Source organism: Phycodurus eques, chromosome 3 (genome assembly GCF_024500275.1).
Source record: "Phycodurus eques isolate BA_2022a chromosome 3, UOR_Pequ_1.1, whole genome shotgun sequence".
NCBI lineage: Eukaryota > Metazoa > Chordata > Actinopteri > Syngnathiformes > Syngnathidae > Phycodurus > Phycodurus eques.
The window spans coordinates 29,437,803-29,460,697 of NC_084527.1; the positions used below are offsets into that span (position 1 = coordinate 29,437,803).

General features: G+C 43.0%; 3 protein-coding genes across 5 annotated transcripts in view; 2 read left to right on the forward strand and 1 right to left on the reverse strand.

Annotated features, from left to right (window-relative positions):
• The first annotated feature begins 368 nt into the window (after positions 1 to 368).
• On the forward strand, positions 369 to 11,654 carry hps4 (HPS4 biogenesis of lysosomal organelles complex 3 subunit 2). Of its 2 annotated transcripts, XM_061673038.1 has the most exons (12): positions 369 to 613; positions 1,380 to 1,470; positions 1,545 to 1,688; positions 1,763 to 1,870; positions 2,121 to 2,237; positions 4,036 to 4,130; positions 4,263 to 4,332; positions 7,090 to 7,214; positions 8,898 to 9,471; positions 10,046 to 10,172; positions 10,346 to 10,457; positions 10,633 to 11,654. In XM_061673038.1, exons 1-12 carry the CDS (start codon positions 582 to 584, stop codon positions 10,802 to 10,804), a joined length of 1,767 nt encoding a protein of 588 aa, XP_061529022.1. In that variant the 5' UTR covers positions 369 to 581; the 3' UTR covers positions 10,805 to 11,654. The 2 variants fall into 2 exon arrangements, with proteins under 2 accessions (XP_061529022.1, XP_061529023.1); XM_061673039.1 differs by lacking the exons at positions 4,036 to 4,130; positions 4,263 to 4,332.
• Positions 11,655 to 12,725: 1,071 nt separating this feature from the next.
• Positions 12,726 to 14,670, forward strand: si:ch211-170d8.2 (uncharacterized protein LOC571755 homolog). The gene is made up of 3 exons (XM_061671143.1): positions 12,726 to 13,143; positions 14,052 to 14,196; positions 14,290 to 14,670. The coding sequence occupies exons 1-3, from the start codon at positions 12,726 to 12,728 to the stop codon at positions 14,591 to 14,593; spliced, it is 867 nt and encodes a 288-aa protein (XP_061527127.1). The 3' UTR covers positions 14,594 to 14,670.
• A 1,804-nt stretch (positions 14,671 to 16,474) lies between these two features.
• Positions 16,475 to 22,895, reverse strand: part of mlec (malectin) — an 18,661-nt gene continuing 12,240 nt past the window's right edge. For both annotated transcript variants that reach the window (XM_061673041.1, XM_061673040.1), the window contains exons 5-6: positions 20,039 to 20,096; positions 16,475 to 19,907 (exon numbers count right to left, since the gene is read on the reverse strand). In XM_061673041.1, coding sequence (XP_061529025.1) covers positions 19,663 to 19,907; positions 20,039 to 20,096 — 303 coding nt within the window. In that variant the 3' untranslated portion in view covers positions 16,475 to 19,662. The remainder of the gene's footprint in view (positions 19,908 to 20,038; positions 20,097 to 22,895) is intronic.

Sequence of the window (22,895 nt, forward strand, 5' to 3'; positions counted from 1 at the left end):
GTACTGCATATTGATAATTATCAGTTTCCTACCTTGTTAAATTATTGTTGCTAATTACGGAGAAATCATTAACATGATCAGTGTCTTCACATGGATGAATAGGTCATTTGCATAATTGAGTTTTTTTTTCAGAATTGTGTGTTCAACTGGTCGTCGTTTAAATTCATCAGTCGTACCCAAAGCCTGTCACTACACGTCGCTGGGGTAGATAAACCAAGATACAGTAGTAAATAGTACCTCTTCGTGACCCCCCCCCCCCAATTTAAAAACCTCATTCAGTAGTACAGTGTTGTAGTACAATACTGAAAGCAGCGTTACTTTGTCCCTTCCCGCACGCCGTCCTTTCACATGACCGTCTTTGCGTGTGACCGCCCCCCCTTGCATTCCTCCAGTAGATGTTCCTCACGTCAACCAAAGCCTGAAACTAGTGAGATATTTTATTATTATCATTATTATTTGTATTTTTTTTATCGGTTCGCAGGGCAGTTTGACACGAGCTCTCGCAGCGTTCGCGTTTTTTTGGTGGCGGAGACTTGAGGAGTCCTGAGAACTGATGACAACAAAAGACATCATTTTGGACCATGGCGGAATTTAGTCCGTATGACTCCAGAGGGTAAGACCCTCTTGTTCCTTTTTGACCACTGACGCAATATTACTGACGCAGTTTATACCCACTTGTTTTTTTTCTCCTTCATTTCTTAAATATATATTTTTACGATCTTTTTCTAAGCTTACACGCTAAGCTTACAGGACATACAAAAAAAAAGTCATGAATATTAGGACAGTACGTGATATTTAACTTACACAACGCGGGAAACTAAAATGTGAAAGTACAGCATGTTTACATTTTCATTATTTGGATTTCTCTTAAGATTCAAATTGAACTGCTATGCATACAGATAACAATACACATCATGCCTATCAAAAGCTTTTTCGCACACTTGTATTATTATTCATGAATATGTTATTGTACTGTATACACTGTCAATACTCTACTTTCCACCTTGCACCACTTGTACAAATAGTACTGAACCCCAATTGACTACATTGATTATTTACCATATACTTGACTATATTTATTACTTGTCATATACTATAACAACATGCAACATGAAAATCAGTTTTTTTTTTCTTATTTTGATTAGATTTCATAATCCCTCATTTATGATGCTCTTTATGTTTGTACACTGTTGCCTTAATATGAGTGTTTGTATGAATTTTGCTGCTGCGACTATCCGTCTGTCACGAACAGCGAGTAAGAATCCAAAGAGACGAAAACATTGTCATTCCTTATCATAACATTTTCGAAAGTCCTTATTAAAAAAAGAAAATAATTCCTGTCTTTGCATGACTCATTTCATCACGCTTGTCTTTTGCAGGTGTAATTTTTTTTTCCTATATGATGGCTCCAAGGTGAAGGGAGAGGGGGATCCGACTCGCAAGGGGATCTGCTACTTCTATCCGGAAGAGGTGTGCCTCCCGCAAACCGTTGGCTACGACAGTCGAATTAGTTGACGATAATGACATGTCTGTCTTTGCCGCAGACCCCCATAGATAAGCAGGAGCTACTTTGTGGGCAACTTGCCGGAGTGGTTCGTTGCATTTCGGAGCTTTCTTCCTCCCCTGTGCGCCTTCTGAGGCTGCGTCGCCAGAAGTTTGCAATCCGCATGAAAGAGGACTTCTTCTGGGCGAGTGTGTGATGTCTGCTGACCTAGTTATCTGTCCGCGATAGTTAACCTCCTCCTTGTTTTTCCTCCTTCAGGCTCTGGGCTGCTCCATGGAAACTCCCAGCGTCAGTGTCTGTGAGCTACTGGATAAGCTAATAAACCTCTTTTGTTTCTACAATGGCTCTGTACGCCAGAGCTACAAGGTACTACTGCCCTTTCATATTTTTTTTTTTTTTTTTTTTAAGACTAATGCATACTGAAACTAACGCAAGAAAATAATGGTGAGACTTTGGGGTTACTTTCGTGGTACAAACATTAGAATTAGGGTTGTAAATGTCGGTCACGGCTTCTGATAGTGTTAAGGGCAGCAGAGAAGACCTTGTTGGCTCTGATGATCAACTACTGAAAAGAGTGGTTCTTCTTCTTCTTCTGATTATTATTTTTATTCCTAAGCTTCAGAGTCGGGAAACCTTGGCTGCTCGGTGGTCAAAGTACCTGTCGCACCTGCTCGCTGGACCGTCGGAGCTTCATCGTGTCTTCAGCTCCTTGACCGCAATAGACTCGACAAATGTACGTCAAGGTTCATCCTTCCGTCCGTTTTCTATCGCGCTTGCTTTCTTTATGGCTGCGAGTCAACTGGAGCCAATCCCAGCTGACACTAGGTGAGAGGTGAGGTGCGCCCTGGACTGGGCGCACCACTTGCAGGGGACCGATAGACAAACAACTGTTCACACTCACATTCACACCTACAAAGTCTTCAGTGAATCGTAACGTGCATGTTTTTGGAATGTGGAACGAGAAAGCCAGAGTATCTAGAAAAAACAACAACAACACGCAAGCACAGGGAAAAACAAATTCCACACTGGAGGGCTGTATTATTTGAATGTGTTAAGTGTTGAACTGCTGCTCACGCACTGAGTAGAAACAGGATATGACTGCCACAATGTCCTGTGTTATTGAGCAATGCCAAGACACGCTTCTGCATTTACTTACTATTTACTGTTTATTTCTTTCTAAGCTCTTTGCAAAAGAGACAGGTCACGTGATATAACTGATACAAGGCTCAAAATATATATATTTTTTTCTTTTAGGAGCTGTTCTGCATGTCATTTCTTCATTTGAGGAGCAACTTTCTAATTTTGATGAGCAATTTTTTTTTTTTGCAGGTTTATCACACAGGGACCCGAAGCAGGAGTTGTATTATACGATTAAAATATGACAATATAATGGGGTTATTGAATATTTTATTATTCAGGTATCCTCCAAAACGCGCTTCTGTTTGGGTACCTAACTCATTTAACCTGTTTTTCCCTGTCTGACCACATTTGCCATGTTTTTCACGTACATGACTCAAAGTGTACCCACTTATAGATCAGATGGTAGTATGCTGGCCATATGTCACACACTGACTACATTGAGCAAAACTTTGAGGTACCCTGTATGTAAGTAATGTCAGTTTTGGGGAAGGTCTTTATCCTACATGAAATGATTTAAAAAAAAAAAAAAAAAGTTCACTTCACCGTTCCAAAAATGAACTAGTTCATAGTTCTTTTTTCTCTCTCAATATGTTGCTGCTGGGTCATTACCTTCAAAATACTATTATGTTACAAAGCTAAATAAATTCAGTTTTATGACGGCGTGATCGTACAGTGTTTTAACTAAAGCATTCTGATGCAAATAATTTTGCAAGTAATGTATTATTACAATGATGTACTGTATTACAAAATAACACATTCACTCCCATTTAGCATTAAGATGATTTCTAAAACGATCTGTGTGTCTTGTATGTGAATATACAATGTGTATAATTCACAGTAAACTACACCTGGGGTGTCATTAAACAGTTTAAAGCATGCTCAGGGAGGGCAGAGACTGTGCTAGTGTGTGTGTCACGCACGCACAAACACACAGTTAGTCCCAGATATCACAGTATACCGGTACCAAACATACCCCGAAAAGTTAGATCGTTTGTATAAAACAAAGTTATTACTGTTGCATTTGGCAAGATCTTTGTAACCTTTGGATTATTTTGTCACTTAGTCACATTTAAAATGTTAGAAAAGGAATTTAAAAAAATGTTCACCCGATCTCTATCAGCTGAAAATCACGTGATCGACCCCGATTTTTGATCATGTGATCCGATCGGGACAATCCTACCGTTTCAATGTATTTTATGAGGCGCAAAATGCGAATTTTTACTCTTAAATAGCATTGCAAGATCACTTAATTAGAGCCTTGTGATAATATAATAAAAAAACATGGCACACATCTTGTACTCATTGTACCGCTTTAATGCTTACAATTTTATTGTTTTATCACTTGAGGTTTTGTCCTTGTATCTGGTGATGGGCAATATTTTGCTCCTCAGGTTGACCCTCTTCTGCTGCTCAAGGCCGCCGTCATTCTGCAGGCCTGCCAGCGATGCCCCCTAGTGTTAGAAGGCTGTATTCTTTTCAGGGGACGGTAGGCTGACTCAATTTTAACGTCCGCTGTTACAAAAGCTGAATATGCCTAATTTTGTAAGCGGCGTATTCACGAGCTATGCTGTCCATTTGATTTTTGTCATGAACATCTTCGGCCACCTCTCTCCCACAGAGTCGTGAGCACACAGATGTCCCCAGATCTTACCATGAAGGTTATGGTTCATGAGAGTGAAACCTTCAAGGTGAACGAATCATCATTTTATTAGCCCACATTACCATTGGTGAGGGGGGCAGGGGGGCAGTACATTGGTTCGCACGCTTGTCCAGGTTGGAATGTGTGTCGAGTTTGTATGTTGTCCCCATGATTGTGTGACACACTTTGTGTTAAACATAAATAAAAACAGAATAAAATGATTTGCAAATCATGTTCAACTTATATTTAATTGAATACACTACATAGACAAGATATTTCATGTTCAAACTGTTAAACTTGATTGTTTTTAGCAAATAATCATGAACTTATAATTTTATGGTTGCAACACGTGGCAAAAAAGCTGGGACAGGTGGCAAAAAAGACGGAGAAAGTTGAGGAATGTTCATCAAACACCTGTTTGGAACATCCCACAGGTGAACAGGCTAATTGGGAACAGGTGGGTGCCATGATTGGGTATAAAAGGAGCTTCCCTGAATTGCTCAGTCATTCACAAGCAAAGATGGGGCGAGGTTCACCTCTTTGTGAACAAGTGTGTGAGGACAATGTTCCTCAAAGTACAATTGCAAGGTATTTAGGAATTTCATCATCTACAGTCCATAATATCATCAAAAGGTTCAGAGAATCTGAAGAAATCACTGCATGTAAGCGGCAAGGCCGAAAACCAACATTGAATGCCCGTGACCTTCAATTCCTCAGGCGGCACTGCATCAAAATCCGACATCAATGTGTAAAGGATATCACCACATGGGCTCAGGAAAACTTCAGAAAACCGAGGTCAGTAAATACAGTTCGGCGCAACATCCGTAAGTGCAACTTACAACTCTACTATGCAAAGCAAAAGCCATTTATCAACAACACCCAGAAACGCCGCCGGCTTCTCTGCGGCTGAGCTCATCTAAGATGGACTGATGCAAAGTGGAAAAGTGTTCTGTGGTCCGACGAGTCCACGTTTCAAATAGTTTTTGGAAATTGTGGATGTCGTGTCCTCCGGGCCAAAGAGGAAAAGACCAATCCGGACTGTTATGGACGCAAAGTTCAAAAGCCAGCATCTGTGATGGTATGGGCCTGTGTTAGTGCCAATGGCATGGGTAACTTACACATCTGTGAAGGCACCATTAATGCTGAAAGGTACATACAGGTTTTGGAGAAACATATGCTGCCATCCAAGCAACGTCTTTTTCATGGACGCCCCATCTTATTTCAGCAAGACAATGCCAAACCGCATTCTGCACGTGTTACAACAGCGTGGCTTCGTAGTAAAAGAGTCCGGGTACAAAACTGGCCTACCTGCAGTCGAGACCTGTCTCCCATTGAAAATGTGTGCCGCATTATGAAGCGTAAAATACGACAACGGAGACCCCTGGACTGCTGTGCTTGAAGCTGTAGATCAAGCAAGAATGGGAAATAATTCCACCTACAAAGCTTTAACAATGAGTGTCCTCAGTTCCCAAACGTTTATTGAATGTTGTTAAAAGAAAAGGTGCTGTAACACAGTGGTAAACATGACCCTGTCCCAGCTTTTTTGGAACGTGATGCAGCCGTAAAATTCTACGTTAATGATTATTTGCTAACAAAAATAAAGTTTATCAGTTTTAACATTAAATATCTTGTCTTTGTTGTGTATTCAATTCAATATACGTTGAACATGATTTGCAAATCATTGTATTCTGTTTTTATTGATGTTTAACACAAGGTCCCAACTTCAGTGGAATTGGGGTTGTAAAATGAACACAATAGTTTTTCCGGACTTGATAAATTGTAAGTTTTGGTGAGCCGGCGCACAAATCACACAGTGAGCCGACAGAGTTGGACGGATGTGTAATTAGCTGCTAGTGAACTCATGGAACGCTAGTGGACTGGTACACTGTTACCCGTGTTGGCTCCGTCCAATACTCCACATCCATCTATCCATTTTCTATTCCGCTTTCCCTCATTAGGGTGGCGGATAAGTTGCAGCCTATCTCAACTAACTTTGGGCGAGAGGCAGGGACGGGCTACACCCCGAACTGTCTGCCAGCCAATTACATGGCACGTATAGACAAACAACCGTTCACACTCGCATTCACACCTAAAGACAGTTTACCGTCTTCAGTGAACCTAACAGTCATGTTTTGGGAATTTCTGAGGGAGGCGGAGTCCCTGCCGAAAACTCACGCAAGTATGGGGACATGCCAACTCCACACAGGAAGGCCAGAGCGGAGGTCCGAACCCGGAACCTCAGAACTGTGTGGCAGTTTTGCTAACCACTCATACAATGTCCTGCCCCCCAAACATCTAATGAGATCTGATACAAATACAAGAGCCTACCTTCCTATTGATAGTTTGGAGTGACACTGTCACAGATTATTCATTTACTAGTATTTGTATTATTGTGTTGCCGCTTGCAGTGGGGTTGAAGTGCAATGCATCATACTGAGTGCTGTTCCAGATATTTTTACATATAGTGTTATTAATATAAAACGCTCAATATGTTCAAGCACCATTCTACACTACTGTATACTAAAATGGCAATATACACAGAAACACACAGTTTTGCATTTTAATCACATCCAAAGGATATCATTTAAAAAGGATTGTGTACGTGTTTAAAATGCATGTCTGAATTTGGGCCTTTTTTTTTTTTTTTTTTTTTTTTTTTAAACAAGCAATTCTGTCCAAATACATTTTAATATATCCACCATCACCCTCTTTTAAACTTGATAGGCCAAGTGTATATATAAGTGTATATGTCAAGGCATGTTTTCTAACAAAAAGGGATGCTTTTGTGCTTTACATTTCTATTTAGGCGCAGTCGCCCAAAGACCCGAGCCCATCAAGCTTATTCTGCAATGTTGTCAGCTCTACGTCCGTGTTCCTCACCACGTTTGAACTTCAGTACCTGCAATCGGCTCCTGTTGACAGAGAATCATGGTACTGTAATACAAGACTCATTTCAGTTGCATGAGATGAAGATGTTGAGGTCCTCTCTAGGGGTGACCAGGTTGGATAGGATTAGAAATGAGCTCATCAGAGGGACGGCCAAGGTTCGATGTTTTGGAGACAAAGTTAGACGGAGCAGGCTTCGATGGTTTGGATACGTGCAGAAGAGAGAGAGGGAGTAGTATATTGGTAGAAGGATGATGAGGATGGAGCTGCCAGGCAAGAGAGCTAGAGGAAGACCAAAGGGAAGGTTGATGGATGTTATGAGGACAGTTGGTGTTAGGGAGGAGGATGCAGGAGATAGGATAGGTGTGTGGTCAGTACAGAGGTCAGGCAAGCCACAAATTCTGTGACTGGGATGTGAAACCGGAACGCGAGCCAATAAGGAAGTGACATAAAGCTTGCATTGTTGCCGGACACAAATAAGAGGAGCAACTGTTTGGGACGAGTGTTTGTATAACACGTCTCAATTCTACCCAATAAAGATTACAAGGGGAAGAGTCTGTTTGAGGGGTGTGGACAGGTGTCTTTTTTACAGATAAGGAGTTAAAACGGGTGCCATCAATACAGGTCCCGTGTGGAGGATAGAACAGCTTCTTCAAGATGACGTAACAGGTCTGTGAGAGGAGAGGTGGGGATATTCCGTTACGTTTACTCAAGTAACATTTTGGATACATTGTAACTGTGAGGCAGATGTGCTAACCAGTCATCCACTGTTCCGGCTATTATTATTATTATTATTATTAGGTTTAGAAGTGGTAATATGGTGTTTAAATAGTAAAGTAGTGAGCCATTTGTGACAGGATAGTCATTGTGAAATGTTTACTTACAATTTAGCTGCGGGCTCGCTAGCTTACCCGTAGGCGAAGTCACAAGCAGTCCGTATTGCTTTGGCAGCTCCGGTTTCTTTGTAAATGGTATCCAAAACGACTAACACCTCCAATAAATAGGATCCACAGTCGCCCTCCATTCCTTGGCTTTTAAACGAGTCGCTTTTGAGAAGGTTACACGGCCATTCAGCTAGTGGCCGCGGTCCATTTAGCTACGATGTGACCATATACGCACTGTTGCTCTGCTAAACTCCTGACAAGGTTGCTCGGCCCGCGAGTGTGAAAGCGAGCGGGTGCTCAAATCAACAGCGTCTCTCTCCCTGCATTAAAAAATGTAAGCCTGCGAAATCATCACAAATTTTAATAAATGTACCTGTAATCCGATTACGTCTTTTTTCAGTAATTATATTGGATTTCGGTGACTTTAAAAAAATAAAAATAAATACGTAACGCCGTTACTTGTATTCCGTGACACATGCCCAAGCCTGTTTCCGCGTACCCTGCAATGTGCTCATGTACCACTAGGTTCCCTGTTTGAGAAACACTGATCTGGGGTACATCACACTCTCTCGTTGATTTGTTTTCCTTGATGATAATGCATATAATGTTTAATATGTAAAACAACCTGTATGTGTATACACTGCTTTAGTGCCCACACTGGCTTTTTTCCTCAAACGTTCCAAACGTACCGGTACATACACACGTAAAAGGTGCTCTTAGGGTCAATATAGAAATTATGACATTACTCATATTGACTCTGCTCCTACACATTCCGCAGAGATGGCGAAGTGTGAACACAGCCTTAATCCATGACAGTCCAGAAAATGCTCTTTGTTCTTCCCAGGTCCCATTCTACTCCGATTAAAGCCTCTTCCATACATAAGACCCTGACAAGGATGCCATCAGATACAGCCTCTTCTGAATCTCTGCCTTCAGATCCACCTTCCATCCAAAACGGAACCTCGAGCCCTCGCTTGTCCGCATTAGACAACTCCGTTTTTGGCCCAGTTCCATTGCAGAGTAGCACTCATCCACTCTACCCCAGACCAAATGGAGAAGCCTCTCATAACGCTGAGGAAGAAGTTCTACAAAGTTCAAACTATGATAGTTTTGACAGCAGCGGAGGGGAAAGAGGCAGCTCGGAGCACAACACAAGCTCGCACCTTAATGGAGGGGATGGAGGTGCTTGCTCTGGGACAGAATTTGACTCTGGAAAGACAGAGCTCTGCGATGAATCACATCATCGCATATTTGAAAGTCCCAATTTAGGTGTTACGGAAAACAAGACTGCCCCCGTCCACCCGGACGACACCGCCCTGGTCCCCATGGCACTGTACCTTCACAGGGTCAAGGGCCTGGTGCTGGCCTTGCTGGTGGAACCTCACTTCTTATGTGATCAAGGTGCCATGGAGGAAGTGGTAAGAAACAACCGATTTCATCCTCTTTGAAAGAGTGGAGGCGGCACGGTGAATGATTGGTTAGCACATCTGCCACACAGTTCTGAGGACCCGGGTTCAAATCTGGCTCCGCCTGTGTGGAGTTTGCGTGTTCTCCCCGTGCCTGCGTGGGTTTTCGCCGGGTACTCCTGTTTTTCCTCCCACATCCCCAAAACATGCATGGGAGGTTCATTGAGGACTCTAAATTGTCCATAGGTGTGAATGTTTGTTTGTCTATGTGTGCCCTGTTATTGGCTGGCAACCAGTTCAGGGTCAGCGACTCGCACACTGGGCGAGAGGCTCCAGCACGCCCGCGACCCTGGTGAGGAGAAGTGGTATGGAAAATGGATGGATTAATGATACTGCTGATATTTTACATACAGTAGAATATTTATAATCCTGGTATACTTCAACCTCATACCTTCACATTTGAATTAAAAAAAAAAAAAAGCTGCTGGTGGTTGTGAAAAGTGAAAGAGTGCACTAACCTGCCTGTGTGACGCTAATCGACGGGCTTTGTCAGCCAGTCAGCTCTGCCTTTCTGGTTTGTATCCAGTATCACAGCTGCTTAGCGTCGCTGAATGGACTTGAGGCCCATCTCAGAAGCATCGCTCCAGGGGCGCCGGGCACTGCAGGACCCTACGTCTTTGCCCACTTCGACTGCGCTCAGAGCACGCTAACAAGTGAGGCCTGATCGTTTTCCTTTGCTAATTCCTTGTACTCATGCCAGTATGCGTAAGAGAGCTTGTGCCGCTCCACTTCTACCTAGCAGGACTGTTATCAGCATTCCTTTGTGCAGTATGAAAGCCTGTCCAGGTTAATGTGGCACTGACACCATTATTGTGTGTCTCTGTAGCCAACCTGTCTGGTCGACCAGGGGGAGCCCCCGAGCGTCCTTTTGTCAGAGCCACATCGCTTCTTCACTCGCATTTCTGTAACACTGAAACTCTGCAGGAGGCTATTATCAGGTCAGTGACTGGTGACGGTGGTGGTTTGGAGTGGCGGGGGTGGGGGCCTTTGGTGGTTTCTCTCTCAGAGGGTGGGGGCAGGGGAAGAATCTGTCATCATCATCGCAACACAGCGTTCCCAAACTCATGCTCATCTCTCGTATGTCTTTTTTTTGGCGGGGATTTGTCACTGCAGGAACGCCACCACTGCTGTCTACGGAGCCCGCAGCGTGGCCCACGAGACGTATTTCTTGCAGCACGGTGTCGCGGCGAGGAACTCGGGCATCCCCAACTACCAGGACAGCGCGTTCTCTCTGCCCAGCAAGGCTCGCCACAGACTGCTCAAACATGGCGTTAACCTGTTCTGATGTGACACCGCCGCTACAGTTGAGATCAGGGGCCCTATTTTCGTGACTGCCGTAAATCCGGTGCGCTGGGCAGCGCAACTGTACGCCAGGGGCGGGTTAGACCAGTGTTGTTAATTTCGTAAACCAGCGCAGCCCGGCAGATCAGATAGCAGGCCTCTGTGGCCGGGTTTACGACTGAATTCATTCGCTGCCAATCGACGCGGCTCCTCTCATTCCTTTTAAATGTGCAGAAGAAGAAGCTGCGTAATCGCAGCCGTCCGTGCATGAGTGTAGCATTGTTACTGCTCTTGGCTCTTGGTGTGGCAATAGACAATGTGAGTGGGTCCCGTTTTTAAATACGGAATGAGCTGGTGATAACCACTGGTAACATAAATATGTCCGCTGAGCTCGGTATGTCTGCCTGCGGTCCGATCAAGTTAATCAGAATCGTGTTAGACCAGTGATCAAAGGTTTACGTGTGGTCTGACCGACTTTCTGCCACCAAATTGTGACTCCGCCTGGTACGTCACAAAAGACACGGCTTCGCTTGCGCCCAAATGCCTTTCTTGGCACAGACGGACCTCCAGTAAACATAAAACGTTTACATAGGATCTTACTGTACCACTTATATATCACCTTATTTAATAATCATTTGCATTGAAAATATTAAACTTTAGTCACAATTTCACCTTTCCATTGCTGCGTGGCCTATTTATAAGCACACACAAGATCATTATCTCAACACTTTAATATGAAGCGAATTTTTGCCGACAGCACACATTTTGAACTGCAGGCCTCATCTGCACTGATTTCATCAATCCATTGATATTAATTCTCATCATCTTAGAAAATGTAATCGTATTTGTACAGACACAAATGAGTGGCACGGCTTTTGAGAAAGTGTTTTCCAATCAATTACAGGGCTTGCATAAAACTACTCACTCTGTACTTCAGAAGTAAAAAGAGAATGGAAGTCCTGTACTTAAGAGATTTTTATTTATTTGTTGTTAATTACAGAGTGAAATGTACTTAATTACAAAAGGAAAATGTTCTCTGTCAATTGTACACAACACCCGTTTTGATAACAGATCAACAAAAACTACGCTCACAAAATAGTTTCTCTTATCAACTTGTACCGAGAAGAAGATTTGGTGGTTTGCTTTACCGCTCTCTATTTACATCATCTTATTTTTTTTTTTTTTTTTTTTTTTTTTTTTTGTTGTTGACCAGGTAAGGAGTAGAAAGTACAGATATGTCGTTAGGAATGGAGGGAGTCAAAAGTGAAAAAGTCGCTCGAAAAGTAAATACTCAAGTTAAAGTACAGATGTATGACAAATCCACTTTGTTACTTCCCTCCACTGTTGAATTTCGGTGTGGTGGTGTTTGTTGCCTTTATACGGATGGAATGGAAATTGCTTATCGGCGAGCTAGCTGTCCATAATTAGTGGAAGGTGAAAGAACAGGCACATGTGATGCTTTTATTGAGCTATTTGTTTTTGAACCACAAGGGCCAACAAGGTCGTTATTAGGCTTACGTCGGCTCTCCGTTGTTTTGCAGCCAAATGCCTGAACAACTTCTTCTTTTTTTTTTCCCCCCCATTTAAAAAAAGCACAAGCATATTCTTGTCAAACGTGACCGGCGCTGGTGCTGTCCGGGCGTTTGTGCGCTTCGCAAACACGACTCAATATGGAGTCATTAGAGTCATTAGCTAAGTAGCTGAATATGAATGGACGGGCTCGGCGCTCGTCGGGGCGCCTCATTATGCAAGCGCATTAGAAGAAAGCAGCGGGGGGTGTGGGGGGGTCAAGTGGGTGCGAACAAAAAGAGGGGCAGGGATTCAAATTCGAAGTGGAAAGTTGCTCCCATGGTGAGATATAAAGCAGGCGCCCGACACGGCCGACGTGACGAGACCAGCTGCAGTTCGGATACAGAAGCGGCACCATGGCCTCTGCACACCTCCATCCGTGGATTGCTTTATTACTTCTCGCGGTGATTAGCAGCGATATCGGAGTACGGGGCCGCGCACTGGAGGCCGGTGGATTCGTAGCACCGGCACCGGGGAGGTCCACGACACCGTCTTTACGCGCAGACCTCCTGAGGCGGTGGAGGCGCGCGGCGGCGGAGGATCGCCCGGAACGCTGCGCGGAGCTCACGGCGTCCTGGCAGGAAAACTCGCAACGTCATCCTCAGGATCATTCGACCGTGGTGCGCCTCAGGGTCAGGCCTCTGTCTGCTGGAGTTTCCCGGGGCGCTGTGTTCCCAGAGAAGCCGCTCTTCAGCTTCGTGCGGCGGGTCTACCGGTGCTGTCAAGACGGACTCGACTGCAGGAGCGTCAAAGGACTCCAGGGCCGTTTAAGAGGTAAGACGGACTCAAGTCAACTGCCGTTAGTTTGTTTATAGGATTATGGAAAAAAGACCCAATTAAAAAAAGAGAGAAATACAAGTTGGGTGGGTGGCGCATGGGGTCAATGTGGAACAAGGGTCGGCGGACTTGTCGTCGAGGGCCAGAAGTTGAAAAAAAAAAAGATTTAATATAATTCATCCATTATTGAATAATACACTTTAAAAAAATGCACATGCAAAATTGTTTAACAGAATTTTATTTACAGTCAATCAGTTTTTAATGAGAGGGGGAAAAAAATAAAAATCAATACATTTGAACCAAACGAAATTTAGGAGAAATAACTATTACAGGACTTTTGATAATGGAAATGCTCGTGTGTCGGATTAAAGAATGTAGAAGCCGCATGTGGCCCCCGAGGCATACTTTGCCCACCTCTAATGTAGGCGTATTTATATTTTGGTGGCAAGCCAGGATTTGTTTTCTCTGTGAATAATCCACTTGTGCTTCTTCAGAAAACAATGCCACTTCCACTAGTTGTCTCCCACATGCGCTTTCAAACATATGCCCAAGTAAAATGAGAAGTGCATTTAAGATAATGCAAACAAAATAGGGGAGGGGGATTGGGACTATCTGCACTGCAATGAAAGGCAGACTAAAGCAAATATGTCACCCACGCAGCTGTTTGAAAGAATAGAAGTGTCCTCTGTCAGCTGCTTTAGAGTTTAACAGCATTTGTTGAAAAGGCCCTTTAATGGCTTGATGAATTCATTTGTGCAGAAGAGACACTGATATCTGCATACAAATGACTCTTAGCAGGCTAATTGTCCTCTCCAAGATTGTTTGAGAAAGCCCTGGCTCGAAAGCAATGCTGCAAAGATTGGACTGGTCCATAAAACCGACGGGAATTTGCTCCTCGTCCTCAGGTCCGGATGTAGAGTTGCTTCTCACCAGGGAGATCTTATTATTGAGAATAAAGAGAGCCGAGCTTCACCTTCAGCTCACAAATCCACAACAGGCGGACATCCGTCCCGTGCTTCTATCTATGGCAAAGAGCAACCTTCCCACAAGGTATTAACTCAACTCTGTAATATGTTATAGGACCTGCAATGTAGAGGCAGAAATTAATAACTCAATGTCTCCATGTTTTTTTGCCTCTGTCAGGTTTATTTCAAGGTCCCACGGTAACACAGTGGAGTTGCGAGTGGATCTGCTGTTCCTTTTCCAAAGTCTACAGGAGGCGGCAGGTGGTCCCGGACGAGGTCGCCTCTTGGTGAACATGCGGAAGGTCGCGCTTTCCTCACCACATAAAAAGTTCGCTTCAGTTGATCTCCAGCACAATGGTGGCGACGTGTGGGGGGGGCTGGGCTTGGCCTTAGGCTGCAGTCAGGCTGGAGTCAGCGTGCGCTGTGAAAGCAGCGGGGTCGGCCTCCTGCACACACCTTTTGTGACCCTGTACTACCTATGAGGTCAAAATGACTGACACTGGACTCAACTACACCGAGCCTTTCCCTTTCGAACTCTTTAAGTTCACGCTGATTTGACTTGGAGCCAAGAAAGAAATAATGCACTTCCAAATCAAATATATTAAGTTATAAATGTTATGGTTTGTTGAATGGATATAAATATATATACACGTATGGACATTTTCATTCTGTTTTGTTTTGTTTTTTTACATTTGTATTGGCGTTTCCCAACCGTTCTTGAGCTAAGGCACATATTTTACATCAGAAAAATCTCACAGCACTAAAATGTCACACAACGTACATACAGTGCCGTGAAAAAGTATTCAACCTCCTCTCAAATAATATTATTTTTCCCCACTTTTATGTTTGTCGTCAAACAAATGTAAATATCAGATGAGGATAACCCAAGCAAACAAAACGCAATTTTAAAGGATTTTATTTATTAAGGGGAAAACTATTTTAATCCACCTGGCCCTGTGTGAAAGTAAGTATTTGCCCCCCTTGTTAAATCATGAATAAAATGTGGCTAATCATATTTTGGGGAAAACTGTACAACTGACATTCATCAGAAAGGGTTACAAAGCCATTTCTAAAGCTTTAAGACTCCAGTGAACGACGGTCAGAGACATTATGCACAAATGGAGAAAACATGGAACAGGGGGACACAAAACAAACAAACAAAAAAAGGCTTTTGGCAGAATCTTCTATGGACTGATGAGGCAAGAGTTTAACTTTTTGAAAGGTGTGTGTCTCGCTACATGTGGTGTGAATGTAGCACAGCATGTCAAAAAGTGACCATCATACCAACAGTCAAACATGGTGGTTGGGAGTGTCATGGTCTGGGGCTGCTTTCCCACTTCAAGACCTGGAAAACTCGCTGCGATTGATGGAACCGTGAATTCTGCTCTTTAACAGCAAATCATGAAGGAAAATGTTCGGCCAGCAGTTTGTGACGTCAAGCTGACGCGCACACGGGTTCTGCAGCAGGTCAACGATCCGAAACACACCCGCTACTCAACTTCTGAATTGCATGAACAAAATAAGTCTGGACTTGACTCCCTTTGAAATGCTTAAAAATAACATTCATGCTTCAAAGCCCGCCATTGTTGCTGAATTCAAACAATTCTGCAAGGAAGAATGGGCCAAAATATGGCCACAGAGATGTGAAACACTCATTGCCAGTAATATAAAACGCTTGATTTCAGTTGTTGCTGCTAAGGGTGGCCCAACATTTTCACACAGGGCCAGGTAGCTATGATTTTTCTCCCCCCTTAATAATTAAAACACTCTTTAAAAACGACATTTTATGATTAGAATTTGATAAGGGGGCATATACTTCTTTATGACACTGTCTACTGAAATAATGATGTATGGTGGTAGTGGAAGAGCATGTAGTTCTTTTGCTTGTCACTAACCATTGCTGGCAAAAATAGGTGGAGAGAGATATACAATATTATTTGTAGTAAACTTTCAGAGCAATCAAGTGAAATTAGATCATTTGCTGTGGCACAGTGGTTAGGAATCACTGATTTACACTCTGTGCAACGAGAGAGTTGGTCCAGTAAATTGGGGCTTCAGTTATCTTTGCGCAGCTGCTTGTCCATTCTCCCATCAACTTTTCTATATGCGGCTTTAAGAGGCGTTTTCACAGTTGGTGGGGAGAAGAGGAGACACCTGGACAAACAAACGCATGCTGAACTTAGCAGTGACCAGCTCCTCATCCAACATCTTTAAAAACAGACAAGAGATTCATGGAATTTAAAACAAGGAAAGAATTCAATTTTTTTTTTTTTTTTTTTTTTAGAAAAGCAGGATTGTCAAAGCGCAGGGGTCCACTTAACTGGATGCCAGGGTGAAAAAAAAACAGCAGCGACAGTCTGATAAAATAGCACATTTATTAAAAAGAGACAGCATTTATCAGCATTTTGTCACTGCAGATATAGGACACACGTCAGCAAGAGTAGAAGGATTTTGAGCACATTTCTCAATCCGCATGCTGCTGCCTTCAGGCCTCAGCGGCGCATTTAGTTATCCAACACGTGTACATGGCATACAGTAGGATCATACACGGTCCATCTCACACACTCACACTGAGCTTGGTGACAGACTTTTTTTTTTTTTTTTTTGTGTGCTGCCCGGACGGTGGAGAGGTTGGCTGAGGTTTTGCCGTGTAAATTTGTCTCCATTTAAATTCAACTCACATATACTGTACAGTTGCTTGGAAAATAACAGACAGGGGAGGGGCTGGGCTGGGCATTCAGCTAAATGGGGTACAGTGTATCACAAAATACAGAAAAACAATGTCCCCTTAATTACAGAGCTGTTAAAAAAAAAAAAAATCTTATTTGAGGAGTGATTAGATTTGTTCTGGGCTTTACTTCCCAGATTTATCGAACTCTTGATAAGGACGCCATGTTTAATAATGAGTGTGGATGGAGTGACGACAAGTCTTTGGTTCTCATGTGAAAATTAAGACGCGGAGCAGATCTTCATTCCGCTGCTGCGCTTTTATGAGTGAGCTGAACGAACAATACTGGGACCGATAAAAGTGTAATAAAAGTGGTGATGGGCGTACGTTTCACAGAAGTCTCCCAACTTTCTGCATATTTGCTTGTGGAACAAGTATAAATTAACTTCCGCTGACACGTGAAGCTTCCTTCGCTCGTGTGGAATGATCACACAGCACATGAGGGCAAAGAAAGCTAATGATAGTAAAGCACAATGTAATCAATAATTCACGGAAATAACAATGACACACAAGGCAGTGCAAAATGTCACACCAATAAAATATGTTTAACTATTCCAAACAAAAACAAAAAAAAGATCCTGAGGCAACATTTCAAACGCAAAATCTAAATGCAAAACAACATATCTTCCGATTAGCCCGACACTGATTTAAATTACACATCATAAAATGGAAGAGGCCACATTTTCAGATATAAGCTAATTTATTTGATTTCGTGACAGCCATTTCATTTGTCTGTCTGTCTGTTCATCTTTCTGCTGTTGTTTCACACTGTGTACAAAACGCTGTTCCTCTCCTACAGAAAGGCCACAGAGAGAAAACTAAAACAATAAACCCAAAGAATAAATCCCCAACACCTCAGTTCCGACAGAAAAGTGAGGAGAGAACCGTTGAATGAAAATGTGTGATCCTGTACCATATACACACACACACACACACACGCGCACACACGTGACTGTGGAGAGCAGCGACCATGGTGACTTTGGTGCTGAAATAAATGACGGTGTTTTTTTTGCGTCCTTTCTGACGGGGACAGGTGCTTAAGTTACATCTTTAAAAATTTGTTACAAAACGCAAGGAAAGAAAATGGCACGATATGAACAACTTCTCTTCTTGTCCTACTATTAGTCAAAAGATGAGGAGGAGCAAGGCAGGATCCACAGCACGTGAATTTCAAAGGCCAAGACGAAACCACAAAGAGGACTCCAATAATGAGGCCTTGGGCATGAAAGATTGGAGAGATAAAAAAAAACGTTTGCTCAGGAACCACAAAAACGCAGCTGAACTAAACCTAAAAGTTCTCACTGGTGTGACAAAACGAGAGTCGACTAGACATTTGGGGGAGATTTAAGACAAGAGGTTTTTAAAAGGCTGCTGGGAATTCAAAAGACGTGGAGTCAACATTTGTTTTCATCCAACTGTGATGTTGTGCTTTCTTCATGTTATTGTAAAACTCACTGGAGCCACTTCAGGGATGACTGGCACAGGCTCCTCCTGCTAGCAAAAGGCTATCAGCCAACAAAATGCAATTCATAGTGAAGAAATAAAGGCAAGGGAATACAGACTCCCTCTTGTTTTGCCACCGACGTACTAAATCAAAGTGAGCTCTTCATGAGCAAACCGTGAAGAAACAAAAAGTCCCTGTCAGAATTGTAGCTATTTTCAAGCGAGTTGTCAATTTCAAATGGGAAAAACGAAGTTTTAAATGACACCCTTTTGGTGAACCAAAAGGCTGGCAAACTACAAAAAAGACAACAGCAGGGAAATGCAAAGATGTAGCTTTTGTAATGTTTGGATTTTGAAATGGATCCATGCTTATTACTTTGATTATTGTTGAGGACACTCCCAAGGTCTCCAGGTTAAGAAAAACCGTTTGAACATTTACGCGTTTTCCTTTTACTCTGATACCCAACATAATAACCATGTACATGTACGAGACAATTCAGAACACTAGTAGAATGACTCGAGCTCACTAGTCGAAAATGTCCGGACTAGTAATATTTTTTTTCCACTACTGGTGTAACTTTGGCGTACTAGTACGCGGTTAAACCTTACCGGTAAACTGCTGCTGCACTAGTAAAACTATTCGGCCCAACCAGTAGGCATGTGTCACACACTTATAAGCACCCAAATGCCCCCTTAGTTTTGCCGCACTAGTAACATGCAGTTTCCTACTCGTACGCCAAAGTTGTCCTACGAGAGTGCAGTAGTGGAAAAATCATCAGTCGTTTTACTAGTACACTGAATCGTCTTACTCGTGCGGACAAAGAGCGTACTAGTACATGGACCTTAAAGTGGATATGAAGGAGAAATGCTTCCCATAAACAGCTTTTCATACCAGGTGAGGTAATGGCACGTAATGTACGATGGCCGCACGAAGAGATAAAGAAGATGGCGGCTGTATTCCCAAAGTTAAGATTGTGGTTTATTCTTTATGGACCGTGTTCCTAATCCCATGTCTGGCAAGTTGTTGAGGAGTGTTTTTTTTTTTCTTTTTTCGCCACATTGCGTGCAAAAGACTGAAAAGTTAGCACAGCGGCCCCTGATGAAGTATTGCTGAGTGTTCGCCGAGCTGACTGTTGAAGACTTCGTCTGGGAAATGAAACGGATGAAGAATGTCGTTCAAAGCGGTGAGCCCAAGGTGGAAGGCAAACATTCGCTCTGCTCGCAGTCTCTCGCCTCCTCCTGCACTAGTTGTCTTCTTGTCCTCCGTGGTCCATATTTCTTCCAAGCCGTGTGTACGCCTTACCTCCTCAACACCCCCCTCACCCCGCCCGTGCCGACCCCCGTCCCCTCACCTGTCAGTCTCATGTAAGTCCAGTCCTCTCACAGCCGACAGAGGCAGAACAACGTGGGGATGAAGACGCCGAACGCCACCAGGATGGGGAACATGAGGCTGCTGTTGTCGGCAGCGTACGGGTTCGGCGTTCGGGGTCCCGACTGGACCCTCGGCTTGGAATCCGGCGGGAGCTTCTTCTTGCTGACGTCGTCCCCTCCCTCTCCATCTTCCTCTTCTTCCTCCTCTTCCTCGTGCTTCTCCATGCCAGGGTGAGGCTGGAGTTTTGGCACATCTTTTCACAACAAAACGGAGCGCGAGAGGAAAGTGAGCTTCTTTCCGTGTCAGTTTCAGTGCGAATTGAATTTCCCTTTGAGGGAATATAAACAAAACGACTGAAGTCGACACGAATCTCAAGAAACCTACCTTCTGGTGTTCCCTTCATTACATACAGAGCGCACACCTTAGGGTTATCATAATAGCCCTGAAACACAGAAAAGATCAGACAGTCACCACACGAGGCAACGCTTGTTTTGCTCCAGAGAAATCATTTGTTGACAGCGAGACCTAATTCAAAGAAGGTCATATATGTATTTAAAAGAACTCCTCCAGCTACAGTAGAGGTTAATAAATATTGGGACATGGGCACAAATCTCCTCTTTTTGGCTCTAAACACCAGCACAACTGATCTGAACGGAAACAAGCAACACGCGCTTTAATTGCAGACTTTCAGCTTTTATTTCAGGGCCATTACACCCAAATCAGGTAAACAACGTAGGAATCGCAACAGTTAGTATTTAGGACCCGACCAATATGTATTTTTTGAGGCCGATGCCGATATTTGGCAGAAAATAATTCAATAATTGATTAATCGGCCGATTGATTTAAAAAATATACAGTATAATGAATACAATAACTCTTATGTTCCCTTAAAGCTTTAACAACAAAGATATGAACTGCAGCAGAACACTTGACACTTTTGCAATACTTTGTCCTCTAATATTTGTTTAATTTTACAAAAACGAAGAAAAAAATGCATGTAAATGTATTATAAATGTATGGCAAGGCAAATTTATATATCGCATGTCATACACAACTCAAAGTGCTTCAGATGATTAAAAGCATTTAAAAAGTGCAAAAGACATTTAAAAACAAAGTTCAGGAAAAATAAGACTGCTTACAAAAATTAAAACGTACAGTGTAAGAAAGATCATTTAAGAAATGGAAATGGTCTAAAAAGCTCAATCATAAGCATCAAGAAAAAAAATAATTCAACTTGGACTTAAACACATTGATTCTTAGGGCTGATTTACTTTTGTGAGCTGTTTACTCCATTTATGTGCAGCAAAACAACTGAATGCTGCTTCACCATGTTTGATCCAGACTCTGTGCTCCACTATTTGACCTGAGCCTGTCGATCGCAGAGCCCCACTGGATTTATATTCTATTAGCATTTCATTCATTTTTATTATTATTATATTTTTTTAGAACTGTAGCAGAACTTTGAAGTCAATTCTACCGCTGACCGGGAGCCAGGTTTATTTTCAAACTTCAACCAGCCGCGTGTCTTTTGACGTCATTTACGATCACTGGGCTTTGTCAACTCAAACGTGACCGGATACACTCGTTACCAGGGCTACGACAACAATGGATTGCACGTGTATTGTGTTGGTCAAAAAAAGAACAAAATGGAGAAAAAAAACGTGGTGGTGGTGGTCACCGTTGCCCGAAGAGAAGACGTTCGTTCAAGGATTGCTTGAGGTATGATCACGTACTTTTAATACGATACGGCTCGCAAGCAGCCAACAAAACGTTATGTACGGTGGGGCAAAAAAGTATTTAGTCAGCCACCAATTGTGAAAGTTCTCCCACTTAAAAAGATGAGAGATTTATAATTTTCATCATGGGTATATCTCACCTATGAGAGACAAAATGAAAGGTGAAAAAAAAAAAACATCTAGTAAATCACTGTCGGATTTTTAAAACATTTATTAGCAAATTATGGTGGAAAATAAGTATTTGGTCACCTACAAACAAGGAAGACTTCTGGCTATCACAGACCTGTAACTTCTTTTTTAAGAGGCTCCTCTGTCCTCCACTCCTGTATTAATGGCACCTGTTTGAACCCGTCAGTATAAAAGACATCTGTCCACAACCTCAAACAGTCACACTCCAAACTACACTTTGGCCAAGACCAAAGAGCTGTCAAAGGACACCAGAAACAAAATTGTAGACCTGCACCAGGCTGTGAAGACTGAATCTGCAATACGTAAGCAGCTTGGTGTGAAGAAATCAACCGTGGGAGCAATTATTAGAAAATGGAAGACATACAATCTTCCTCGATCTGGGGCTCCACGCAAGAGCTCACCCTGTGGGGTCAAAATGATCATAAGAACGATGAGCAAAAATCCCAGAACCACACAGGGGGGCCTAGTGAAGGACCTGCAGAGAGCTGGGACCAAAGTAACACACTACTACGCCCATTTCTTCTGATCATCCTTGAGATGGTTCTACACCTTCATTGGAGTCCAGCTGTGTTTGATTATACTGATTGGACTTGATTAGGAAAGCCACACACCTGTCTATATAAGACCTTACAGCTCACAGTGCATGTCAGAGGTAATGAGAATCATGAGGTCATAGGAACTGCCTGAAGAGCTCAGAGACAGAATTGTGGCAAGACAGAGATCTGGCAAAGGTTACAAAAAAAAAAAATTCTGCTGCACTTAAGGTTCCTAAGAGCACAGTGGCCTCCATAATCTTTAAATGGAAAACGTTTGGGACGACCAGAACCCTTCCCAGAGTTGGCCGTCGGGCCAAACTGGGGAATCGGTGGAGAAGAGCCTTAGTGAGACAGATAAAGAAGAACCCAAAGATCACTGTGGCTGAGTTCCAGAGATGCAGTCGGGAGATGGGAGAAAGTTCTAGAAAGTCAACCATCACTGCAGCCCCCCACCAGTCTGGGCTTTATGGCAGAGTGGCCCGACGGAAGCCTCTCCTCAGTGCAAGACAGATGATAGCCAGAATGGAGTTCGCTAAAAAACACCTGAAGGACTCCAAGATGGTGAGAAATAAGATTCTCTGGTCTGATGAGACCAAGATAGAACTTTTTGGCCTTAATTCTAAGCGGTATTCTCTGTCAATTGACTGTCTGTTGTCGTACTGGAGCGGCTCCAACGACTGGAGACAAATTCCTTGTGTGTTTTTGACATACTTGGAGAATAAAGATGATTCTGATTCTGTATGCGTGGAGAAAGCCAGGCACTGCTTATCACCTCTCCAA